Source organism: Athene cunicularia (genome assembly GCF_003259725.1).
Source record: "Athene cunicularia isolate RWA chromosome 1 unlocalized genomic scaffold, athCun1 chr1_part2, whole genome shotgun sequence".
Lineage (NCBI taxonomy): Eukaryota > Metazoa > Chordata > Aves > Strigiformes > Strigidae > Athene > Athene cunicularia.
This window is the reverse complement of record NW_020799092.1, coordinates 78831899-78857796: the sequence shown is the minus strand read 5'-3', so window position 1 is coordinate 78857796 and position 25898 is coordinate 78831899. Positions and strand designations below refer to the sequence as shown.

Below are 25898 nucleotides of genomic sequence, written 5' to 3'. Positions count from 1 at the left end.
GGGGGGGGGGTGCCTTGCCACAGGGGGAGAAAGTGCTGCCCGAGCATCCACCTGAGGGTTGTACCAGCAACTCCACAAGACAAAACAGCCCCCCGTGAGAGCCCAGGTGCCTCCTCTGCTTTCGAGCATCCAGCTGCCCCTGCCCACAGCCCCCTGCCACGTGCAACCCAGGGGACCCCCAGCAGTGCCTTTGCAGCCATCCCCCCCTCCCCGCTAGCACCAAGCCCTGCGGTTTTGCTTCTCCATCCCTTTCCTTCTCCATGGATTCCCTCCCACGCCTGTCTCCTGACATTTATTAGGAGCACTGTAATAGATCAAGCTGTAAATCCAGGCAGATTTTAATAGGGGTGCCCACAGAGCGTCCTGTGCTCCCCAAAAAGGGATGACCAAGGACTGAGGTTGCCCAGTGAATCCCTCCAGGGCAGGACAGGGATGAAGGAACTGCCATGGTGAATGCAAAATTAGGATGGGCTGGGGGTCTGCCAGGGGGATGAAGGGCTGGATAGGAGCCTGGTCTACCGAAGGAGCAGGGTGATACAGTGCCTGATTCATCATTGCCTGCCTAATTGAGCTCCAGAATGAGGAGGAGGATGTTTATGGAGGGAGAAATGGGGGGGGGGGGGCACCATCTGCAAGATCGGAGCTGGCCTTGGGGTCAAGGGGGAGAATATTAATAAAGCAGCTCAAAAGGGACAGAAAGGGGAGGGGAAGAACAGAGTCAAGTAAGGGAGGCAGGAGTTGGGACGCAGGGTTGGGGTGAGGCTGCGATGCTCAGCCTCTTCCCCAAGGTCCCAGCAGGACCTAGTCGTGGCCAGGCTGAAGCTGGCAGATGCTCCGGGAGGTTTTCCACATGTCTCTGGCTGTTCTTTCCTCCCTCCCACCATCAGCAGAGTCTCTCTCTTACCAGCTCCACGCTGTCCCCTCGCTGCGCCGGCGCTGACTGCAGCCTCCAGCCTCAGCCTCACTGTGAAAGTCTCTCTATGTAGTTGTATACATCTACACGGGGCAGCAGCCACGGCTGGCTGGCAGGTGATGGCCCCGAGGTGGCATGTACAGCAGGGCCAAGCTGTTTTTCACTGGGGTTTCTGGGTTTTCTTTCCTCGCAGCAGCGCCTGACCGAGGAGCTGCAGACAATGGAGAACGGCTACCACGATAACCCCACGCTGGAGGTGATGGAGACCTCCTCCGAAATGCAGGAGAAGAAGGTGAACCTCAACGGTGAGCTGGGGGACAGCTGGATCGTTCCTCTTGACACTCTTATGAAGGAGGACCTGGAGGAAGAGGAGGACACACATTTATAGGATACAGAACTCTACCAAGCAAAAAATCGACCACCACCCCCTAAAAGGAAAAAAAATAAAAAATCATAATCCCGACATAAACACACACGCACGCACAACTCCGAAACAAGGCAGAATTCCCAACGCAACCCAGAAAATTCCTTAATGAACTAATCGTGGCCCCTCGTGCCACCATGTGGGGTGCAGGATGGAAGAGGAAGGGACACAAGAAGACGCCTCTGGGGTGCACTGTCAACACAAACCACCACGGTGGCCGCATCCAGACAAGCATCCTCCATCACCCGAGGGTGCTCAGCAGGACCTACCACGACAGACCTGACCAGCCAGGGGAGAATGAGGTGCCTTTTCTCCCAAAGAGCTGCTGGTGTTTCCTCTGAGTGTATCCCCTCCCATCCCACATCCAACCACGCCAACAGCATCCTCCAGCTCTAGAGCAACTCAAAAAATAAGTAAATGTAAATAGGATGGGAAAGGGAGCACAATTCTCAACAGCAAACCGGCACCTGGCAATTAGAGCTAGAAAAATCCTCTGGCCCACACAGCTTAGTCATCGCTCTGCCCTCCCTGACATGAAACGCCCAGGTATCGAGCGGAAAAATCTGGAACAGCCTGTTTTTTTTAATCCAGTTTCCATCCTCTCCCCACAAACTGCCAGCTGAAACGCACAGGAGGCCCACGAACACACCCAGACCCGTCTGGACGGGAGGGATGCAGCAGTGCCAAGCGATGCTCAGCCGCGTGCCACCACCAGCTGTGCCACAAAGGGCTGCGGGAAGGATCCTGCACCCGGCTGGAGACCTGGAGAGGTGCAGCAGCTGCTTGTATCGATGCAAAGGGAAGGGAGAGGAAAAGGAGTTATTCCTTGAGTTCATTCTTCCTAGGAAGGGTTTAGTGAGACCCAGAGCGATGCCTGGTCACTAGCACACGCATGAAGTCGGGGGTTTCAGGGTGCAGGAGCGCAGCTCCAGCGCAGACCAGCTCTGTTGCTGCATTTCCCTACAGAAGCACTGATTGCCTTTCAGTAATTATGCAGCAGCATCTCACAGCCCACAGCCATCATCTCCCGAGACCGTGGGTTACATGCACCATGATGGTTTGTGATTTTTGTGGTCATGTTTTCCTGCGTGAGCAGCAGAAGATATAAAAGAGGAACAGAAGCATGAGCCACGTAGCTTGGTGGCATTCAGGGTTTTCCATTGGTACAGCCCTTGGTGTTTCCTCCCCACGAGGTTTATAAGCTCAGTCCGCACTCTCAAGCTCTTCTTCAAAAGCCAGTAAAATAACAGAGGCCTGCAAAGACATTTCCAGCTCAGCAGCGAAGCTGGGACTGAGCTTTGTCCTGCAGCCCTTGGTTTCTTGCCCAGTTCTCCCTTTGCCATAAGTCTCTGGAGGGGAAAAGAAAAATATGTGGGAGCAGGAAGTGGCTGGACCGAGGCCATCTCTGTTTTTCTGCTCCCCAACAGAGCTCTTAAATGGTTTTAAAAGGATGGGGGGAGTTTCACACCTTTGCTCTGGCTTTGGTGAAGCAGCTTAGCCCTGGCGGAGGCAGGGATCAGAGCAGGGCTCCATCCTCCAGCACATGGGAGGGAGAGGACCAGGCTTGGGCAAGTGCATGTCCCATCACGTGAGGATGGTGATGGTCCCGAGGCCTCGGCAAGCCAGAGGAGCTGCAGATGAAGAGTGGTGCCCGAGTACAGCCCTTCCTCTCCCCTACTTGTCATAAACCGTGTATTCGATGCACAAAGGGGTGATTTCCTTCAGGCTGTGCCACCAGGTCATCACGATGGGGTTCTGCTCCCATGGCTGCTCTGAACAAGAGGAGAAGCGGAGTTGAGCAATGGAAAAACTGGGAGAAACCCAGCTCGGGTCAGTCCTCAGGAGTGCTCACAAAGGAAAGGGTCGGGGTGGTTTGCTCGGCCCCAGGACAGAAGCTGGCAGAAGATATGTCTTTTCGAAGGGACTGGCTCTTCTCCCTTCTCTCCTGTACCCAAGGGCAGAGTTTGAAGCGTTCAAACGGATATATTTTTGTATGTAAATATTCCTGCTATTCATGAGCAATGTATTCAGCACACTTCGCTTACCTGTGCACTGCACTACGGGGAAGTAATTTTGTAGGGGTGGGTGGGGTGGGGGGGTGGAATTTAAAACAAAACAGGGAAAAAAATTACAACAAACAGAAAGAAAAAGCTAAAGGCCAGTCTGGTAGGGGATCAAAATTCAACGCAACGCTGGAAAACACCTCCCGCCCAGATAACCCCACGCCATGGCTTTGTCCCCAGCATCAAGCCCGGCTCTTTAACGTTGCAGCAAGGCTCAAAGAACCGGTCTCGGCATTTGCAATTGTGTTCGTGAGCGTGTTTGCTTCCCAGTTGCCCCGAGAGATGGTCAGCAGGCTGGTGACCTCACGTTTCTATCTTTCACAGAGAATAAATGTGGTGAAAACACGGGGCAGCAGCGAGGCTTTGGCCTCCAGGGCTGCCGTTGCTGTAAGGACACCCCTGGCAGAGCATCTCCAGGCAGTCGGGTTTTGGCATGTGCCTAAAGATCCCCCTTCCCAGCAAAGAGATGCCAAAGTGCTTTAATGAATCAGGTCCAAAGACTTTCCAAGAGAACCCGACAAAGGCTTGAGATCGAGCATCCTTAAATCTTCCGAGCAGAGACCACTGAAGATATTAACTGCTCAGCAAGTGCTTATAGTGATTTATATTTGAATAGGAATTGTACATTTATTTATTTTTCCAGACACCGTATTTTTAAACCACTAATATTTTATAGTAGCTTTTCCTTCCCCTATTTAAAGAACTATTTCCATGGGAAAAACAGTACTTTTTTATGTTGAGAACATTCTCTTTGAAAAAAAAAAAAATCAGGTAGGAAATGCAGTGATGAGCATCTTTGGCCTTAACCCTTCCCTTTGTAGACTGTAGCCATAGTTGTTAGACCAAAAATAATAATTAAAAAGAAAAAAATCTACCCAGGCATTTCCCCTCCCTCCCTGCCCCACCTCCCTCCCCTGCACTCCTCTTCTCTCCCTCAAAACAGCTTTAACATCCGACACGTTGTACAAAGAGATTATTGCTCTTACCTTTTGGTGAGGAGTTTTACAAGCAGCTCAGATGTCCTTGCAAGAGACTTTTCTATTTTCGGATTCACGAGGAATGTTGTAACTACTTTAGGACCATTTATCTCCCGCTCACAGTGCCATGACCCAACTGATGAGGTTGATACTGTGACTGTTGCCTACGGAAGACATACAGCAGAAGATATAATCCATGAGGGACTGCAGAGGGAGAACTTATTTCCCAAGGCGGCCACCCGTTGAACCTTGCCCATATACTAGAGCTCTTACGTACTGTATAGCAGCATCTCTCACGGGGACAGGAGTCTGATTTACACTGGAATTTACTGAGGAACTGGATTGTAGAGATTATTCTTGCATTTTCCTACAAATATATTTTGAAAGCATCATGTATTTCTGTCAATAAACCTTCTTATCTAAAAGACTTGCTTCTCAGCTGAGTGAAAAGGGGTGGGGGGAGCAGAGGGCGTGCTCGCGAGCCACAACTAGCTGTTACGTTCAACTGGTGATGGTTTGAGCTTATTTGGAAATCCAGCACAGGCTCTGCATGGTCCTGCTAGCAAGAACATGTAAAATTATTGGAAAAGTGGGAGTAAATCCAACCCAGACTTTTAGAGGTAGTCAGCCATGGAGGAGCTTATATTTTTCCCATGCAGCAGAAAGGACAGTGGTGAAAAAAAATTAAAAAATAGAAAACCCCGAGGCGTGGGATGCTCAGTTGACGCGGGCAAGAGCAGCCCCCCACTGCAGCCAAAGCACCTCTCTGAACTGTTCGTGGCTTTCGGCTCGTGTTGGGAGATGGGGAGGGAGCTTGCCCCGGTTTTTGCATTTCGTCCTAACTCAGTCCTAGCCTGCAGCCTCCCCTTGCACTTCCCTCAGGCTGTGGAGGAGGGAACCAAACCTCATGTCCCTAAACTGAAGCAGCCTAACGAGGGAGAGCTGCCAAGCAAGGGCAGCAGCAGGGTCAGCAGCAGCGTGGGCAGTTCAGCATCTCCGTTTGCCTTCGAGTGCCCAAAATAAAACATTTTGTTCCAGGTTAAGTTTCCACTTATGCAAAGGAAGGAAAAAAAAAATAAAAAGGAGTTTGGTTTGATACGAACATTCAAAGTGGGTGGGTTGCATCACCCTATGTTTTAACTCCGTGTTCCTCCCCAGTAGAAGTTCTTGCAACCGCTAAGCGCACGATGGATTTATGTGATACTGACCCAGCCCATCACTGATTTCAGGGAACAGGATATTTTCTCAGCTGTTCTGTAGTGCGGAGGGACAGGGCAGGCTCCTCCAGCAGGAACAGGGCCTGCCGCCCAGGCATCACACACCACCAAATTTCACAATTTCTGCACCGCTACGAGACATTTTCCCCTTCTCAGAAGCAAGCGATGTTAGAAGGAACAGATCTTAAATAAACGCCCTTGCTAGCATATACATTTTTATTAAGAAAAAAAAATGAACAAAATACATTCTCTCCTTATGTACATTACATACAACATAACTACATTTGTAGATATTCTCATATCACTCATTCAGTTATATACAGCATGGGGCTTACATATCAACCCAGAAATTACCAAAGATGATTTATGCCAAGGAAGAAAATTAACACTCCGGGCTGAACAAAGATCATCCATTTACCAGTAAAGGGCAGGATGGGGAATCACCAGAGTCCAGGAATGATGCCTGTAACCACCAAGGGCTCCAACACAGGACTAGTCAGTATTTGACTTGCCTATTAAAACACGTGTGCAGTTCACAGCATTCATCACCCCACGGACACCCCTTCCCAGCCTAGGGCTGTCTGTGCCTCTCAGTTCAGCTCTCCTGGGGTCAGGCGTCCGAGACAACTGCAGGACAGACACCAGAATCTGCGGGATTGCTGTAGAGGTGCAAATGCTTTGAGATGGATGCCAAAACGGGGGAAAAAAAAAAAAAAAAAAGGCCAAATTGTGGACGGGGCATGGACACTCACAACTCCAAGCACTACATAGGGATAACCAGCTTTTGGGGACCACACGAGGGTGGAGAAGACAAGATAACGAACACTGGAGGTCCAGACAAACCAACCGTCACACAGTATAGCATTACAATAAAAGTAGAGGCAACAGCTCAGAGAAACAGCTTGAAAAAGCCCCCCTAACCAGGTGATGGTTAGCCAACCAGCTTACCAGCATTTAACCCCAAGCCACCCAGATCCTGTCTGCGTTACCAACTCGTCTAAAAGAGAGGTTATTTCAGCAGTTTCAAAGTACAGCGTTCGAAGGGAAAACGCTTACCAAGGCTCAATACTTCTAAAATTAGACACACTGCCTCTCAACGTCTAAATGTACAAGACACACATCACCCCCAGCCCACAAGGATGGGAACATCATCTCCCATCAAATAAGAATGAGCCAACGGACTTTAATTTTCTGCCCCTAGGCAAAGTGGCCGGTGAGGTTCTGGGCCTCCAGAACTCCCATAAACACATTTGTCTGTATAATTAAGTTCTTTTCTCTGGCTCACAGTCTCCCCAGCATCCCCGCATTTCCTGCTGTGGAGGAGGGTACGCTGGAAGACACAGCAGAAAATACAGCTTCAGTAAATAGTAACAGCTACTAATAACTAGGGGTTTGTTTTCTTTTCCACTACCCAGCCCAGCAGCTTCTGAAGTGACAAGTGTTTTGCATATCAAAACATCAAGGGGAGGGAGAGAGGCCAGGAAGGACAGGACTGAGGAGGGAGAGATGAAGGCAAAATTCAGCCTCCACTGTTAGTCTGCCTTCCCAATTGCCACGGCAGAGAGAAACAAGAGAGGGGAAACAAGTCAGTGGCACAATAGTTATCTCCTCCACGAGTAGATAAAAGTCTTCTGCAGCACAGGAGTTCTCCACCCTGCCTGGGGAAGGAAAACAGGCTGTCGCCTTCTGAACAGCACATGGTACTGCAGGGTAAGCAGAGGCAGAAGGATCAGCTGCTCTTCAGACGGAACTATCTGACTATCTGCAGTGAAATCATTGACTGCACAGGTTGGTAAGAGTCATTCTCCCCTTTTAAAGGCTGAGTTTTTTGTCAAAACCTCAAAAAAAAACAACCAACACATCACTTTTCAGCCTCAAAGTGGGTTCTTCAATGAACAGACTCTGTTCACACACTGCAGCACTTTTCTATTTAGTGAAACACAACGTAATTGATTGAATCCCTTGGGTGGCTAGTTACAAAGTTGGGATATTTAAACTATTTTCTCATCACTGGGGAGAAAAACCTGTCAGCTGGTATTCGGGATGTGGAGACAACTGCAACCACTGGAGCCACTGTTGTGGTCTCACCTCCCCACCATCAAATTAATTAAAAAGCAGCTAATCTCCCTTAATCTCACTGGCAGCTTTCATCAGAAAGCTCAGAACATTTTTAGGTTTTAACAGCCTCTTGAGACTGCCAGACCTGGTCTGATAGCTGATTGTGCTGCACAGTCTCCATCCAGTATGTTTGAACAGAGTTAAGCCCAGCTGGCTTCCTTACAATAGCTGCAGAGAGACTGGGAAGAAAAAAAAACAATTGTATTAGTCTCTCCGGTGTCTTTGGGGTGGAGAGGGACAAAGCTCGAGGTGAAGCTCCAGGACTAGAAGATCCTAGTATTGCATCACTGCCATTTGAAAGAGAGCCAGAGAATCCAGCTCGCCTAAAATAATAAGCTCTAAACAGAGAATCTACTTAAGAGAGTCTTCAAAGTCCTTCCAAAAAAGACAGACCACATCTTGAACACATACTCACATGAGCCACCGCTACATTATCCCCAAGCCTATTTTTCTTCCCATTCCCTCTGCCCTGCTATGCTGCAGAAATAAACCCCACGCCCCGACTACTAGCTGTTTGCCTCCACTGCTGAAAGATTTGGGATGATGAAAGCAAGTGGCAGAAAGCTAGGACGACTTGAGGGTTGGTATCGTCACCTTTTTCTTCTGTCAAACAGCTATCACGCTCCTGGGGCCGGGCAAAATAAACCCTGCTGAGACAGGAGGGAAAGCTTACCACAGTGCTGAACGTGGGGTCACGGAGGGACACAAGTAAATAGGTGTGTGCTGCACTGCTAGGCTGACAGCACACCGTGCTGCTGCTGGGAAATCAGCTCCCACGCTTCCCCGTCCTTACCTCGCAGGAGGAACAGCCCTTGGGGAGATCAGCGTAAATCACAAGGATCCTCCCTGACTGTTTCAGAGGCAGCAGTAAGGAGTTTTGCAAAGGAAACGAGAGTGTGATGATGTGACATGGAGAAACCGATGTCTCAATAACCACCACACAGCTCTAACCTTGAATTCTTCAACAAGTACTCCGTTAAACTTAGGGAAGTCTGAAGGCACAGCATTTTCATAGCAGTGAACAGTCACACAGGGTAAGAAAAAAAACTCAGAATAAATGGAGGAGTACCCAAGGGACCACGCTTTGATCATCACGTTGGGCGGCATATATGCCAGTGATAGATTTTCCTTTCAAATTAGTAGCTAAAACAAAAATCTAACTCGATGGAGCCAGTTTTGAGCTATTCGTTTCCGCCACTCTTTCCCAGGAATGAGCTGCAATACCACACAAGGGCTGAAGTGTCTTCTGACAGCACTCAAATACTTACAGTCTCCAGGTCGTCAGTAAAAGCTGTGCTGAGTTACAGCAAACAGCTGGAAGCCAAGGCAACATGTACCTTTGCACCAAGTATAAATTAAGATTCCTGGGTACCGAAGTGATACACTGACAGCAGCTTAAGGAAATCTGTGGCTGTAGGTACGCAGAAGCAGAGCACTGAATTTGGATCACAGCAAGTTAGCTGGAGATCATCACTAACGGATCGAGTTCACGTATATGAAAGCAAAGGAGACAGCAGCGATGTGTTACCTTTAGGGTCTGTGTTTGGGGAAGATGCTGTCCTGCAGGGCTCTAAACCTAAGCCATAGAACCGGTGTTATAAACAACCCACACAACCCCTGTCCTCCTCAGAGCTGTACATATATAACCAAAGCATACGTGGATAATCCAAAACTCCGTCCAGTTCTCTGGCCTCCGCCAGGAACGCCAAAAGTATACCTTCTGGCATCAAGCCTGACGGTTTCTTGTGGGACTCTCAAACGGCAATAAGCAGGTCATTAACTGGCTTCCACGCTGAAACCGCCGTTTGGATCCACTGCCTACAGATAAAAGCATCTGGAGTCAATTTGTCCAAGCGCTCAGCCTTGTACTATTATAATGGTTCCAGTACAGTAAACTTACTTTTTCCACTCCAACTTTTCATTATAAAAGAGGCTTTCAGTAAAACAGGGATTTTGCCTACAAGTCATTACCAGAATTTGAATAATTTCCAGCATAACCTTTTCCATGACAGGATATGATAGGGTCTACCATACCCATAAGCGTTTAGATACACTAACAAGCTTCTGACAGTACATTTACATTTCAACACTATTTACAGCTGATACACTACTACCAATTTATATCAAGAACGAGTCATATAGCTGTTCTTAAACTCTTTCACAAAATAAGACCCATCTCCAAATTACCACGTGTACTTAATTCAAATTGGTCAAGCTCATTCAGATTTTCTATAATCTTCCCCCTCATCAGAACAGCAATAATTTGAGTGGGGTTTTTTTTTTTTTGTTTGTGTTTTGGTTTTGTTTTTTAAACTGGGCCCACCTCTGTTTCTGTAATAACTACAGCTATAAAACAACACAAGCACTTCCAGAGACATACATGAACCGCTTTTACTGTCAGGACTTCACTTGACAATAGCCAAACATTCCTTAACCCCGAGCCAACCGCAACTAATAAGCTAAAATTCAAAGCATACACTGGGACTCAAGGTTTCACAAGACATTTTTCCACTTCTAAAAAGAAAGATACCAAATGGAGACGTATCCAGTAATTTTCACCGTTTTCCCCAGAAGTGGCACAGCATTACATCAACAGAATTACTGCATGTACAGAGAGATGTAGGAGCATTCAAGTTTAAAGTTGCGCAGAGCTAATTCATACTAAAAGTTTCACCCGATAAGCTCTACAAAAATATTTCCTTCTCAATTCCGAAATACAGGAGGCAGCAAGAGAATTAACAGTATTAGCGTTTACAGGTCCCTGCCACCCTCCTGCATTTGAAACAAGCAGCATTAATGCTAATCTTTCTTACAGTAAGAGCAGCAAATAGGCTTCAAGTGTTTCTCAGAACACTGAATTTATCGCTCATCATCTGCGGCACTCACGAGTGCAGGTTCGCACAGCAGGGCAAGATCAGCGTACAACTTTGTGACAAAGAAAAACCCCTTCTAAAAATTTGCACACATCAGGAAAATGATTCAGAAAACAGCTGTTCCACAAAGCCCTGTGGAAAACGCTCTTCCAGAGTCATTACTCTGCTTTGGAAGGAGGCTCTTCTGGAAGAAGAAACAGCTAATGGAGACCCTGACACTTGTGGCTGCTGATTAAAGAAATAGGCAGATGAAGCTACCACAGTCCCTTGCCACTAGCCCATAACTGCAAAGAGCCTGCTCTCCTGCAAATAGGTAGGTCCAAATAATTTGCTTACTGACTCTTCAACCATTAAGTTTTCAGACTAGGTTGTTATAATCAGCGACCAAAAAGTTTCAGCAATTTAATTTAAGCCTGTCACTGCACCCTCGCTCTAGTACAATCTTCATCAAGGGAAGCTTTATTACGCTCTTTAGGAAAATTTTCTCATTTCGCTAGAGTTGCCACGGCACAAGGCAAATGCCTTAGAAAAGCCTTTCAAATTGGGTCTTCACAGATTGATTTTTTTCCAAAATGAGAGTATGATTTTGCTAATTCATGTTCTGGTAGGAACCTCCAGCCTGTCCCAGCATTCACCGAGCCATCCTGGGCAAACAGATCCAAATCCCAGACATTTATTTACACAACGGGATATGACTACTTACAACTATACGTACAAGATGGTGTCCAGAGAAAGTATAAACTAAACTTTTACAAGACCTAGCTCTCCTTTCTCATTATACTCCGCAAAATTAAGAGAATAAATAAGTCATAAATGTTATCTTTAAACAAGCCAGATGACAAAATACAACTAATTTCAACAGCCACGTTGTATCACCCTTTAGGTCTTCCCTGGATCAATATTAATGGGCTCCTCAAAAAACAAAACAAAACAAACCAAAAAAACCACAGGCAGGAAGGTAGCTAGTCTCCTCATTTTTAATAATATCATCTAAGCAGGTCCTTCTGCCACCCGCCACATGAAAACACTGCGAGAGCAGTACTTGCTCGGAGAAGTAGCTTTGGGAGAACTCAAAGACTTCTGCCTCATTGCCTGCTAAGGGGCTATACAAGACAAACATTAAGACACTCAATTCTGCCTAACTCAAGTGACCAAAAATCAAATGTCAAGGGCTTTATTTCTCTAGGAAAATACGTCACTCAATAGGCTCAACTTTGCGTAAGGAATGACTGCACATTTTCCAAAGAGATGATCTACTGAATAATACTGGAAGCGCGACTATGCTGAAGGGCAGCGTCAGTGAAGAACCAAACCCACGGATCTCAAAAGGACTTTAAAAAAAAAAAATTAAGATTGATTTTGGCTTTAAAGACCCCAGTCATCATAATGAATCCCTCTGACAAGTAATGATGCTTTTCCTCTGCAATATTTTATTTACAAGTTAACACATAATTTAGAGAAAAACTACTGTAGTGCAAAGATTATGCAGTGTTAAATCCACACACCTTCACCTTATAAGGTGAATGTAAATATAGTACGTTTGTCTTGTCTAAGCTAAAAAGCAGTCTCTGCTCTGCAAGCTGTAAGGGTGAGGTTTGAAGACTTCTCATATATCTAGAGCTTGCATATTTAGTACATTGCATGCACTGTGCTGTGAAACATTTTCAGGTGGCTGTTTTCAGATCAAGTGGGTTTCTTTTCAGTTTGTACTTCACTATTTCTGTAATGATCACATCTAATGCTTTCCTGGAATATCACCAGTATCTTTAAAGATCTGCATGTAATTAAATTAAAACTCTCCCTGTAACTGCCTGTCAGTAACTGGCTTATTTTGAACGGGAATTTATGCTTCACCGCTCAGAATTTTTAATCGGTTTTGAAGTCAAGGTAGCGTAGCATACACCAACACAAAGAAATCACTTCATTTTGACTCCTAGCTTTGAGGACACAGAACCAGGAAAGACCCTTGGCAAAGGCACAAGAAACCTTCACTTTGGATTAACCTCTCTGGCCACAGGGTGCCTCTGCTGCTCAACAAATACTCCGAAGCTGAGCACAGTTTCTCCTGGTTAATCACCAGCTGTAATCCATAAACTGCGCTCGTGCGAGCTGAAATCGATCTGCTCAGGATAAAGGTAGGTCAATATTTGATCATCCTGAAGTGCTCTCATTAGCTGGGATGTCAGTCCTGCAGAAGCAACGCTCACCGCGCTCACACAAATCGTTCATTCACGCTATGCTACGAAAAACTGAGCCAGGCTGTCAGGCTTTGCACGCACCCCCGACACAGAGAACAATGAGTTTTGATCGAATTCCTATAACACAAATCAAGCCTGACACGACGCACAGCTCACCAACACCATTCACAGAGCTTCTGGCATTCCTAAACTTCTGCTGTCTGTTCGCGGCGGCTCCTCAGTCTGGTTGTATCTTTTGCGTTCAGCCTCACACGTAGTCAAAGGTGTACGCATAAAAATTTATGAAGAGCTTGGTTGATTAGAAAACTGTCACGAGAAGCAATTAATCTTCTGACTGAAGTTGGAGAATAGACAGGCAATGAGATCAATGATAAGGGAGCACAACAGCAGTAAAATTTTAAGTACTAGAGGGCTGCAGCATTTGGGCTGGTTGCATTGAAAGTGCTCAGTTCAATCTCAATGGAAGCAACGCCTCAACTGGAATAATCCACCCGTATAGCACCGCCAGTATCAACATTCAGACCATATAAGCTCTATTTTAACTAGTCCACAAAGCGTCAAAGGTAGCCCACCGTAAAGCCTCTCAGCGACATAAAACTTTCCATGTCGCTGGAAGAAAAAAAGTTGCAATGTTTTAAAGAAACAATTTAATCAGATTTCATTTACTGCACTAGGTACCGAGTGGATTCTTCCACAGACATCTGATTTGCCATCCACCAAAGTATACAATGTCCAAACAATCTCCAGTTACAGGTTACTTAAAAACACTGTATTTGTAGAGTCCTCCCTGAAGACAAAGCAAAGCCCAGCCTCTAACATATTGTTCCTTTCTAAGTGATTAAACACTAGTATGAGTTTTTAAATTTATTTCTAACGTACCAGGACTACAAAAGTCACACAAAGAACATGATAAAGAGGCAATACAATGCAATCAAAGCAAGCAGACACTTGAGCTCTGAAAAAAAGAGACTTCACTAACTCTTTATTTCAAGAGTCCAAATCATCTTTGCACACACAAGACTTCCATCAAGTTCAATAGGAGTCGTGTAGCCACAGTGGGTGCAGCAATGCTACCCTACCGGCATGAACATTTCTGGACATAAAGCTTTGCAGTGTCATATAAATATTTACATCTGCCAGTTTGTACTGAACGCTCACTGACACCAAATGCGAGAAGTTTCTAATGCTGGGTATGCGTATCCTTCATTCCGCTTCACAGCGCAGCACCAAGCCCTTACCTTATTTATAAAGAAGGCTTTCAGCAAGGAAGAATATATTTTGTATACATATGCATCAGCTTGCTTTCAAAGAGATTTATGCTAAAAAGGCCTCCCTCACATTCAGATCTAGGTCTAAAATGCATTTAAAAGTGAATGAGAGCTGCACTACATAGGAAGGAGACAAGCTGTTCGGAGCAATCCTCTTTACATTTACACATTGACAAACGCACACAGAAGCACAGGCGCATGTAAACGAAGACAATCTGCTTCAGAAATCCTATACCCAACCCAGAATCGGGTTGCAGAGGTTGGGTGTGTGTGCGGTGGAAGACCCAGTTGAGACGACCTGCATGGTTTCTCATTGGAAGAGCACAGCAGTGAAAACAGAATAATCCCTGAAAAGGGGCCTGTGCAGATGACGACTGCACTCCCGTTTTCCAGTGGTTTCTCCGAGGTTCCCACTTACCCGTCAGGTTTAAGTGGAAGGCTCCAGAGAGCAGAAGACAGGCGTGTATGTATTCAGGTTTAGATCAGGTATCAGATGCAATTAGACACGACTGTCAGCCCGATTCTGGGGCAAGGAGACAGATAATATGTAACACGTGCTCCCCTTCACATGACACACTGCGATTACGAGACTCAAGACACACACATCACTATTACCTCAACGCGTGCCAGTGTCCTGCCACCAAGTTATTCAGCTGTTGAGGATGGAGTTGTAGGGTAAAGCAATATACCATGACTAGCTACAAATGAGTAAAGAACAGCCTCCCCCCCTCCCCTCTCACAAAACCCAAAATAAAACCCATTAATCTTTAATTCCAGACAACCCACAAATCTCAATTTTCCCCTACTGGCAAAAAAAATTACTGCATGATTGGGTTTTGTTGGGTTTTTCTGTTTTTCTTTCCCCCACCTTTTCATCTTACATTTGCCAACTCCAAATCCAAAGTCAGAAAAAATATATATATTTAGTCAGAAGTACGTCAGTTACATTTTATTAACCTACTCCAAGGGAAAAGCTTCAGGGATTCACCATACAAGTATAAAACCCCTTTCAAACACCTAGGGGTTACTATATTACTTCATCCCAGCAGTCAATCAATGCAGTAAAAAAATTAAAATACTGAAAATGGATGCTTTTCCCCCTCTTCCATATGTCCAGTGATTGCTCCATTACAGCGTGATGAGGTCCACCAGGTTGCCTTTAGGAGGGGTCATGTTGTCTGGAAAGAAGTTAACTAGTGTATCAAACAGCTGAGTTCTCTGCGCGTACGTGTGGTCAACATCTGAAAATCCTGGGGGAGGAAAAAAAGGGGAAAGAGAGTCAGCGCTCACTACTTTAAACGCTCAGTTTAATAGCTGTGGAACATGCCAGTTGTCCATTTTGGACAGATGTTAACTGTTTGCTAGTTCTGCCTCCAACAACTAACAAGGCTGCCAGCTCCCCGTCCCACCACTACATGCACATACACAGAGAGGTGACGTCAGCCCAAGCCAACGCTGCAATCAAAATGCCATAAAAACTAATAAGCAAACGGCTGTCAAGCTCATCGACAGTCCTAAGAAAGAGGGGAAGCAAGACTCCCCAGGGGACTGCTCTGGTGTCCCAGAAAACAAAAATCTGTGTAGCTATTTTTATTTGGTGCCTCATTTCTTCTGTCCTCAGGCTTTCCTCATTAAATTCACTACTGTTTTAACCAAAACTGGTACTTGTATTGCTTGCAGTTTTTCTTGAGACAAGCTCTGCCGATGGTGGGAGTCCCAAGTCAGAGTTAGTATTTCAGTCACTGGACTTTCACCGCGGACCCAGGCTACATCTTGGCACAAGGGTGCTTTGTAAACTAGTTTTATGAAGAACTGCGACCCAACAGTCTGCGGCAGCAGCATTGTTTATCCAAATCCCCATACTTAAACCATCAACAGCAAGAACAATAGAGTGGGCATACAACGATTTCCTCTGCTTTGTATTACTTCAATCACTGGTATCTCAAAGGAATGCTTTTTATAATTCAGTGAACTTGCTCTTCAGTTAATCAAAGTCAACCGTGTTAATCAAAGCACGGAGAGCTTGTTTTTTTGTTTTATTTTAGAAGCACCACTTGGTGAATGCATCCTTCTATCTGTAAAGCCAACCTCCGAACAAAGTATTATATTGACTTCAGAACTAATTCATCTTTCAGACCACTTAAAACTTGGGGAAAAACAGTCTTCTGAAACCTGGGTTTTCTTCCTTTAAAAAAATTCATCCTACAGCATCAACTAGATAACATCTTCCAAACCGCACGAGCTCAGCAGAGCTTCCTCATCCAGCAGGGAAGATAGTGCAGCGGGCTTTTTCCTTCCCTCAATGCCTTAGACTGGGAATTACGGGTTTGTCAAAAACTGAAGACATCCGTGCTCCTCGGGAGAGCTGGGTAACTTGAGGACAACACATTATTACAAGAATGTAAGTTATGCCTATAGCCGAACTACAGCTTGCCCGGGATTAATCTCTCAACTGTTTAAAAGAGTTAACTGGACAGAACAGTGAAACAAATTATAGCTTTGGCTCAGACCTCCTGTTTCCAGCCCTACACGCCACTGTTTTCTTCACTCTTGACATTCTGCCCAAAGAACTAGTTTTGCAAAGAACAGAGCGAACCAAACTACTCCAGGAATTGCAGTTATCACAGCAAACAGAGCTGTAGCCATGCTGTGAGATTCCAAAGTGACATGACAGGAGGTGCTTTATTCTGACCAAAGCTTCTGTTTATTTGAGTAACAGTGAAGCATCAGATGTAATAAGAGACATAAAATGATCCTGGGAGGCATGGGTTTAAAACCCTCTGGTGACAGATGTTTTAAATATGGGCCCAAGGCATTGGACACTGGTCATTATAAATAATCTCTCAAATGTCTAAGTAGGGGCACATCACATATTCGAACCGAAAAGGGCCTACAATATCCATATGAACTATAAAAATCCATATAAAACCAGTATAAACTAATAGTAATGATCTTTATCAGAGGGAACATAATTAGTATCATTCTTCTGATACACAATACTCACCAAGAGTCGTGAAATCCGAGCCAGACTTAAATAATGCTGAGGCAAAAAAAAAAAAAAAAAAAAGTGTTATTAACGGCACAGGAACAAACCCAAAAGATTTCATAGAAGTCCAAGTGGCTTTAGAGTTGCTGGGTTTTCTTTGCACAATCCTTAGAACTACCGTGCCATACATATGCATAACAGCAGCAGACACTTTCATATGAGCAATACAATTTGTCACCTTGGCAGAGCAAGTTGGATGGTTTTTCCTAGAATTAGAGCAGCGTTGATACAAAGAAAGGTACTTGACTGGGAGCCCTAAAACCCAATTTTTTCATATATACTTTTTTGCCCCTCTGGCAGATATCACAGTGCAGAAGTAAAGTAGAGCCTCTTCCACACAACAGCATTCTCAGGGATGAAGACAGTACAGTCTTCGGGAGCAAGGCTTAGATGGCACAACAACAGGGTAACTGCTCAGTGCAGCATGAACTTCTTGAATACAGAGAAAGGTTTAAATGGCGACAACCTTTCTGAACTGCCAGAGAAGCTCTTATCACGAGTTTACGGCAATGTCTTTTTAACCTTTTTTTTATAAAAAAAAAGTTCTTTGCTTGGGAACATCAGAATCATGAGTAAAAACGTTTTAAGGAACACGGTTTTTAATTAAGTATTTTTAATTAAGTAATTCAGTTTTATTCTCCTTTAATGCCTTACTGATAGACGGTGAACACAGTATCTTCCTCTGCCCCTGGCTGCTGTTTTCAGCTACCCATGTAGTAGCAAAGCTTAGTGCTTTGTCATGTTTCCTTAAAGAATTAGCTGATCCCTTAAAGGCTTGTAATCTTTTGTCTCCTGTCTGTGTGTTTTTATAGCACACGGCCTGAAGGAAAGAAGGAGGAAGGGGGTCGGAACCAGAAGAGAAGCAAATTTGTTCAGGGAAGGAGTGGGAAGAACGGCCAGGAATTACATAACCATCAGTTTAATTTCAATTTCAAGAAAAAAAAAGGGGAAAACAGAAGATTTGCGGGCATCTAGGAGTGGAGAAGGTGGTGAGTAGCAGCCAGCGTGAATTTGGCAACAAGTTGTATCACATAATTTCTTCCAGAAAGCAGCAGGTCCTATGGATGGGACTTGAAAATAGACAGTGTCCATTTTAACTCCCATAGACTTTTGATGCTTTTATACTATATTTAAGGCAAATTATCAAGGCATCACCTAGATTAAGCTAACGGTGAATGGCAAATAGGTCAAATAACTTTTCTGTGGGTAGCCATCAATGCCTTGACATCAAAATGGAGCCATGAATCAGAAGTGATTCACCTGTGCCCCAGGGTCTGCATCATTCTGGGTTGTCAGTGATAAACTGCTTGACAGAACAGGACACGTTTGCGGAGTCCACAGACCTTACACCACGCTCAGACAGGCTGCCAGCATGGTAGCAGAGAGGCTTCAGACTGTTTTTCCATTTCATTCAGCTTATAATGACAGATCAAGGTGCAATTCACTGGGCCAAGTGCAAATCAACATAGGAAAAATCAGCTATACAAAACAGGATGGGGTACATAGGCTCTGAAAACACATTTAGGAGTTATAACAGATGGGTAAATCCTATTGCAAAAACAAATATGCAGAGAAAATGCATGAAAAGGAGTAGGATCTTGATATAAATCAAGTAGTACTGCTGTTATCAAGGCTCTTAAGTCTCATCTACAATAAGCGAACCACTTCTGGATGCCCTGTATCAATTAGTAACACAGGAGGAAAGCATGAGAAAAAAAATCAAGTAGTCTGAAAATCAAGCTCCATAAAGAAAGTTCAAAGGAGTCAGGGTTGCAGAGCCTCCACAGAATTGTGTCCAAGGATGAAACTGCAAAGTCACAAATGCAGAAGGCTGCTACAAAAAGGTAAATCTACAACTAAGAGCAAGAAGCAACAAAAACGCTTCAGAAAGATCAGTTTCAATGTGACATCAAGCAAAACAAGCAGTCAAAAATAAGGACTGTAGTGCACTGGAATAAGTTTGCATCTTTGGGGAGAAGCTAGTGCTGGAGGTATTTCAGAACAGGTTGGAAAGATACAGGATTGACAAACTGCAGGCAGGGGGAAGAGGTTGATTAAGTACCCTCTTGAGTGTGAGGTCTGGTTATACGAAATCAAAGGGATTGCAGTGCTACACGTGTATTTCACTCCTAGTGTAACTTGTAAGAGTTGCTTGGCTCCGAAACAACAACGTACTCAAACAGATGCCCAGCATAAATAGCTCAAAAAGTTCCAATAAAACCAGTGGCTAAATCTGTGCTGCTTCTGATAGCAAATGCCATGTCCTGGCCATCCTTCCCTCCCACACAATTGCCTTACAGGCCTGCTGCCAACTGCCTGGTAGCACATGAAGCTGGCTATGCCGGGACAAAGCGGACGCCACATGCTTCGAGGGGTTCCCTTGCCTCCCCCAGCAACGCTTACAGCCATCCTTCTGTAAGCAGAAAGCAAGCTATGCTCGAGACTGGCTCTCAGGATGCCCGACTATGAGACCATAAAAGCGGGATCCAGCTAGTAACTCGCTGAACTGAGACCAAAAATCCATTGAAAAGACCCTCTGCCAAGTATTCCAGCCTCATCTGCACTAGGTATGATGGATTTTCATGGCTACAAGTTGCTCTCCAGCTCTGTGGGGAAGGAATACCTTGTCTCCTCCTTCACTGATGACGCTGCACTTCAGCTAACCTTGAGGTGTGGTGTGTGTTTGTTTTCAAATTATATTTTATGTAATCGTGTCACATTTTAAAAAAAGCATTTTCTGGTAGAAAAGTCAAGCACATAAATTAAGAACATCAGTTAGGGACAGCACTGAACTTCAAGTGGTTCACTCTGCATTTGCATCACAATGCCAGCTAACAGTATGATGTTCTCCCAAAGGACCCAAGCTTTTTTTACCAGTGCATAGGACAGTTACTGCTTACTCAAGACCAGGTCTCCTACACACCATTCACAGCATATATCCACTGCAGTATTTTCTTCATGAAGTTTAAACTCTGCTCTAAAGAGGGAATTAATTTCTTGATCAGTTTTTCTATCAGTATTGTTATCATAACAGACAGCACTTCAAATGTTGACTAATTCTGGGTCCCCTATTTGAAGCCACCAGAATTTGATTTTTCAAATGACACAGTATTATGCAACAGCTTCCAAATTCACTTGCAGCCAGAAGAGCAAAGCCCTTGAGCAAATCACACCTCACATCTCTCCCATCAAGCACCAGAATGAAAAACCCAATTAATGACCATCTAGGAAAAACAATTTGCTTAACCTCACATAGCAACTCTGTTACAGAGGCAGGACTAGAATTCAATTATCCAGCAAAAGCATCCAACTGCTTTAATGACACCACCACCCATTTTCTTCTGACAATCCCTCTGGCTCACTGGCTTCATCCATTCCAAGTTAAGACTCCGTTCAAAAGACAACAGCTCCCTTTGTTACACAATTAACATCTCTCTCGGAGATCCACCCCACCTTCTGGACTGAGCCAGGGGTTCCTTAGAGATAAATATACAAACTAATATAAGGCTCTATTAGTTACATGTCTGATGCATTAGTTATACATATCTGGCTAACTAATATAAGCTTAACTAATATAATCAACCACATTCAAAGAGAGGCCAAATTAAGAGCACGGGGTTAACACTAATTATGACATCTTCCAACTTATGACCTTCATGTTTCCAACATTATTGTTCTTTTATCAGTTGTGTGTATTTTATCTCGGTTTTGACCTACAGCAAAAAAACAATTCTGTCATGTGGCAACCCATGCAAATTTTAGTATATTTGTTGCACGCCTCTGCCTTTTGCACAAATGAAAAGGTTAACACTAAGGGGGAATGAGTAACTCCTTCTTGGGATACCCGGCAGGTTTTATGAATCACAGATAATTCCTCCTCCGTAATGTCTGTTCGGCAAGCGCTCAGGTCACAGCGTAAAACAGTTTCTCAGCTTTGACCAGTTCTGCTGGGATGCAAAGAGAAGCTCAAATTCTTTGAGGACAGAGCCATCACTCAAGTTAGGAAGGCTGAACGCTGTTTTTGTAAAGGCTCCTTGGCTCCAAAGCCTCTGCTCCTGCAGCATTCAGACTCTGAGGCTTTACAAAGAATCACAGCAGGACACAAAGAAAAGAAGCATGCTTTTCTTAGCTCCTTCCTAGAACTATTTTTCCCATTTGGCCTTCAATTTTCTCAGAAATATCGGTCTAATGCAGACTAAAACAATACTTTTGGGCCCTGCTGGCTTTATCCGGCAAATTTATTAAAGACAAGGTCTTAAGAATGGAAAGTATGAAGCAGCCTTGAACAGGGGCCTCCAGTCTCAGTCTACAAGCTAGTCAGGCCTCAAGCTAGCCTCCAGGTCCTTGCTCTTTCTCCTACCATGCTCCAAGAAAAACATACTGCAAGTTTTACTTGCACTTGGTATCTGTTTTACTTCACCAGTAGTTGAATTTTAATCCCAACATACAAAATCATCTTGCTGTCCTTTACTTTGACAGTGCTGGCCTTTTTTTTTTTTTTTTTTATCATCTTGATTTTTTTCTATAGCCCACTAAGAAGCAGTGAAGTTCTAGGTATGATTACTCCAGTGTTCAAGTAACAACCCCTTTAGCCTTATGTGGGATCTACCGATGTTTTTGTGCTTTAACAGCACCTGGTTTTCCTTGATAAAAGTATAAAACTTGGAATTCGTTTTGATTTTCTATTTTGACCATCCTTTTATCTTTAAAAGCCTCTAGCTGCAAGCTACCAAATACACATCTGTGTGTATATGAAATAGAAGAACATCCATGCCACCAGAATTTTTTACGCCAACAAATGCCAGTCTTTTTTACAAACTTTAATCTTTCCACAAACTAGAATACGTGGATGAACTTCCATGCACTCTGGGGATCCACCCTCTTTATGTACAGTGTTGGAGATATTAACACACAGCCAGTTAAAAAAACGTTCACTGAATGGCACAGGCTGAACTAACTGAAGAGATTTAAGCAATTTCAAGCAGAATCAGAGCTAAAGAAAACAGGATCTGCATATGTGGGTAACAGCCGAGACAGAGCTGGCATATATCCTGTGGCTACTAAAACAAGCACCCATGCGATACCTGTTACTTGCAGGCAACTAGTTCACTTTAGAATAATGAAAAAGGAAATAAAACTCTAATACTATTAACATCCCTAAAATTCAAAACAAAGAAATGAAAATCTGGGGCTATGTTCCTACTATCAATCATTCATGCTACTTTAAACAAAATTGGTTACTAATGCCAAAGCAAGTTTCAAGAACAGTCTGTTTATTTTCTTTGGCATCCAACTCAAAACAGCTGAAGAGACTTGCCTAACTAAGTTAGAAGAAATTACTTCTATTATAAAGCAAGTAAACCTTACCTCAAAGTGAAATTCTGCCTGTAATACCATATAACACTACCCATATCTCAACCCATAAAACACAAGACCGCATAGACCAGTCTCCAAGAGAACTGTAGCACAAAGCTGGGGAAAAACGCATTCAGCTCCATCCTTCCCAAATTTTAACACCCTAAAGAGAGGGAAAAGAACAGGCAGAAACCAATTTCCTTAAGATTTGCTGCACTAAGAAGCCTTACAACGTTCAATGGCTGTAGCCAGCACAGAGCAAGCTGATCAGATATACAGCCTTTGATATTAATTAAGACGATCTCAGCTACAAATAAAGACAGAGCATGTAGGTGTCTGGGCTGAGATACACAATCAAACTGGTGCTTGAAATTTGATATGGAATCCAAAAAGCCTGCGTCAGTCCTTTGGAAAGCACAAGAGCTATTTGAAGATGTAATGCCAGAGCAAAAAGCCAACTCAATGTGATAACCGGAAGGTAAATTGACGTCAACTGGAAATAAACCCAGTCAGTACCAGCTCAGTAGCTGGCTCTGTGCCATATACCAGGCAGATACATACCAGTGTAAAAAAAACCAAAAAAACACAACAAAACAAACAACCCTTTGAAAGTTAAAGTTTTTTGACCAGCACAAAACCACCCACCAAAAACCACCAAAACCCAAACAAACAAGCCTCCCAGAAATTGTTAAATGATTTTTAGGAGGCCACTGGAACGGAAGCTTTAAATCTGCTGAATGGTATTGCGTTGATCTGATGGACCAGCGTGATGGACAGAAGCTATTGAATTTTGTTTGGATGAGGAGTTAGGCCTGCAGAGAAAGGATTCACAATATATTCACTCAGCTGGACTGAGCTACCTAAGCTCATACGCTAGATCATTAATGTGCAGAACACAGTATTCTCTGGGATAATGGACAATTTATTTTTTAAAACATTTTATTCTGTTTCTACTTTGTATGATAAAGCCACTACTTTCTCCCAAAATCTCAAAGCCCAGGCAGTCAGATAAATTCTTCATTTTTACAAGGTGGACAAGTTAAATACTACACACTGAACTGGGAAAATCAAATGTAAAATATTAAAGGATTTCCTGTGCCAGATGTGCACAATGTGCAGCCGTTACAGCAGTTCCTTTGGTCTGCTGGTGACAGTAGGCAGCGGGAACTAGAAGGAGAGGAGCTTGCTGATCACACCACAAATTGTTCAGGCAATAAAAAGACACAGCCATGAGGTGCAAGATCTGTTTAGGATTAACAGGCCAAATAGAGACATGGCCTTCTCAGGCATGACGGGGGTTACCAGCACACATGGTATGACATGGAAGAAAAAAAGGAGATCAGAGAACACAAGACATGGTCTTACAGTGGGTGGGAGGGAGAAAGAGAGGAGAAGAGAGCGGAGTGGTTATTGTATGTTATAGGTTACTACAGGTTTAAATAGGAAGAGGAAAGTGCTACCACGCTGCGAAGATGAAGCATGATTGTGCTGAGCCCCCTTGAAACATGCTGCATGGGGGAGAAAAAAAGCCACAACGAAAAAACATCCTTTTCTACCTGAAGAAAAGCAGGATTATGTTATTTGTCTTTCCTATGCTAGAAATGATGTGAAAGAACTTGATATGGGACTATTTAAATGAGAAACCATCTCACAAAATGTACAGGCACAGCACTTCAGTGTTTTACTGGATCGGGTGTTTACAGAGGCCAACCAGAATTTACGACAAATGTGATCGGTTCCAAGATCCTGATATGAGTGAATATTCTTAATTCTTCTAACCCTACAAATTCTATACTGTGCATATGCAAGAAGCACATTCTCTCCCAAAAGCTTTTAGTATCTGTGTAATGATCTTTTTCTTTATCTAAAGTAACAAGTTAAAAACCACTAGATTAAGTCATTTAATCCAGAGACTCAGCATGAAGTCACAGTGCCCATCCTCCTACTGCAATTTTGTAGAAGGAGCTGTCGAAAGACTCCCAAAGTCATTAACACAAGAAGAGAGTAAGACCCACGGTCATCTTCTCCTCGTCTACCCATCAGGAGCTGAAGGCCTGTACATCTAGCTGCCTGCCCCAAGCTTCACGTGGAAATAAATGGCAGAGGCAAACCAACCACCTTATCTGACACTTCTCACTATTTCTTTAATCCTTTCTGTAAAGCGACACGTACCGCAGTAATGAAATCAAAACAGGAAATGGGAACAAATTCCTGGAACAAATAAAAGAACATGCCTACTGGATAATATTCAGAAGGCAGAGGAAACAAGATTTTAAGGTTAGCAAGCAACGTATATATACAATCTACTTCCAGAAATACTTATAATCCAGAGAAACACCTCTTTTCTCTCCTCCAGAGCTATTTGATATCGTCAAGCCAAAAGGCAGCATGAATACGAGTTTCTATTCACTTTCTACCACGCAACCAACTACAGACTCGTGACATTTCAAGAGAGTTTACATTTCAATTAAAGCTCCCAAAATACACACCAGTACGCTGGAATTAAAACAAAGGCCTAGTCTTCACTATTACAAGTACAAAAGGTATTTTATCTGGAACTGCAAGTGTAAAATGACTGTTTCTAATGCAGTATATTTAGTGCAGAGAAATAAACGATACAGCAGTCTCATGCACCTGTAGAGCTTTTTCAAACTGAATAAAAACAAGATTGAAGAGGCTCAAAACTTTCGCATGAGAACACAGTTTACATTTCTCTATAACTAAGACAAGGATCGTTCATCATTACCTCTTTTGTCTCCTCGGGGTCCGAGTGATCCACAGTTACATACAAATCATTCTGCAGATACTTCAGTGCACTAAGAGGGTCAGTCTGAGCTTTTTCTTCAAATCTGCAAAGAAGAGACAGAAAACTCGAGCACAGCCATTTCCTTCACGACAAAGTGTTTCTACAGAGAGCAAAACCCATCTAGCAAAACCTTCAACCCAATACTTCTAAACAAAACAATATTAATGGCAGCTCAGCCTCCTATTTGCTGGAGTAGACGTTTTCAAACCAGACTGAAACGTGGAGGAGGGTTTTTTGGGGGTGCAAGTGAGTTACAAGGGCAAAGTATTACACTCTTAATAAAAATATTCAAAAGCATAAGTACCACAACTTCTTAATACATAAATATAAAACATTTAATACAATTCTTTTTCAATAAATAAAGGCGTGAGTAGCACCTCACATGAGGAGCACAGTTCAGACACAGGCAAGCCCTGAGCACTTTGGTCCCAGGGATATTTACGTTCCTGACTGCACAGAAGTGTAACTGAAAGCCCAGGAATAGAGAATGCTCCCCGCTTCTGCCAGTCAACAGAGAAAGGGATGATGGGGTGAAAACCTCTGGATTGAGTGAATACTGTGCTCTTTGGAAACAGCACATGTACATAAAAATCCTGTGCATCACCACCATTATTTTCTCATTTTCTTTTAATGAACAGAA

General features: G+C 43.9%; 2 protein-coding genes across 3 annotated transcripts in view; one reads left to right on the top strand and one right to left on the bottom strand.

Annotated features, from left to right (window-relative positions):
- The window catches only part of PODXL (podocalyxin like), a 35896-nt gene extending 31094 nt beyond the window's left edge, over window positions 1–4802 (top strand). The window contains exon 9 of one of the 2 annotated variants that reach the window (XM_026868125.1): window positions 1107–4802. In XM_026868125.1, the coding sequence (XP_026723926.1) occupies window positions 1107–1301 (195 nt within the window). In that variant the 3' untranslated portion in view covers window positions 1302–4802. The remainder of the gene's footprint in view (window positions 1–1106) is intronic. The other variant, XM_026868124.1, reaches the window with a different exon arrangement.
- Window positions 4803–5792: 990 nt separating this feature from the next.
- MKLN1 (muskelin 1) overlaps window positions 5793–25898 on the bottom strand; it is an 84490-nt gene continuing 64384 nt past the window's right edge. The window contains exons 14-17 of the mRNA XM_026862636.1: window positions 25199–25301; window positions 21058–21068; window positions 17055–17099; window positions 5793–15300 (exon numbers count right to left, since the gene is read on the bottom strand). Of these exons, the coding sequence (XP_026718437.1) occupies window positions 15180–15300; window positions 17055–17099; window positions 21058–21068; window positions 25199–25301 (280 nt within the window). The 3' untranslated portion in view covers window positions 5793–15179. The remainder of the gene's footprint in view (window positions 15301–17054; window positions 17100–21057; window positions 21069–25198; window positions 25302–25898) is intronic.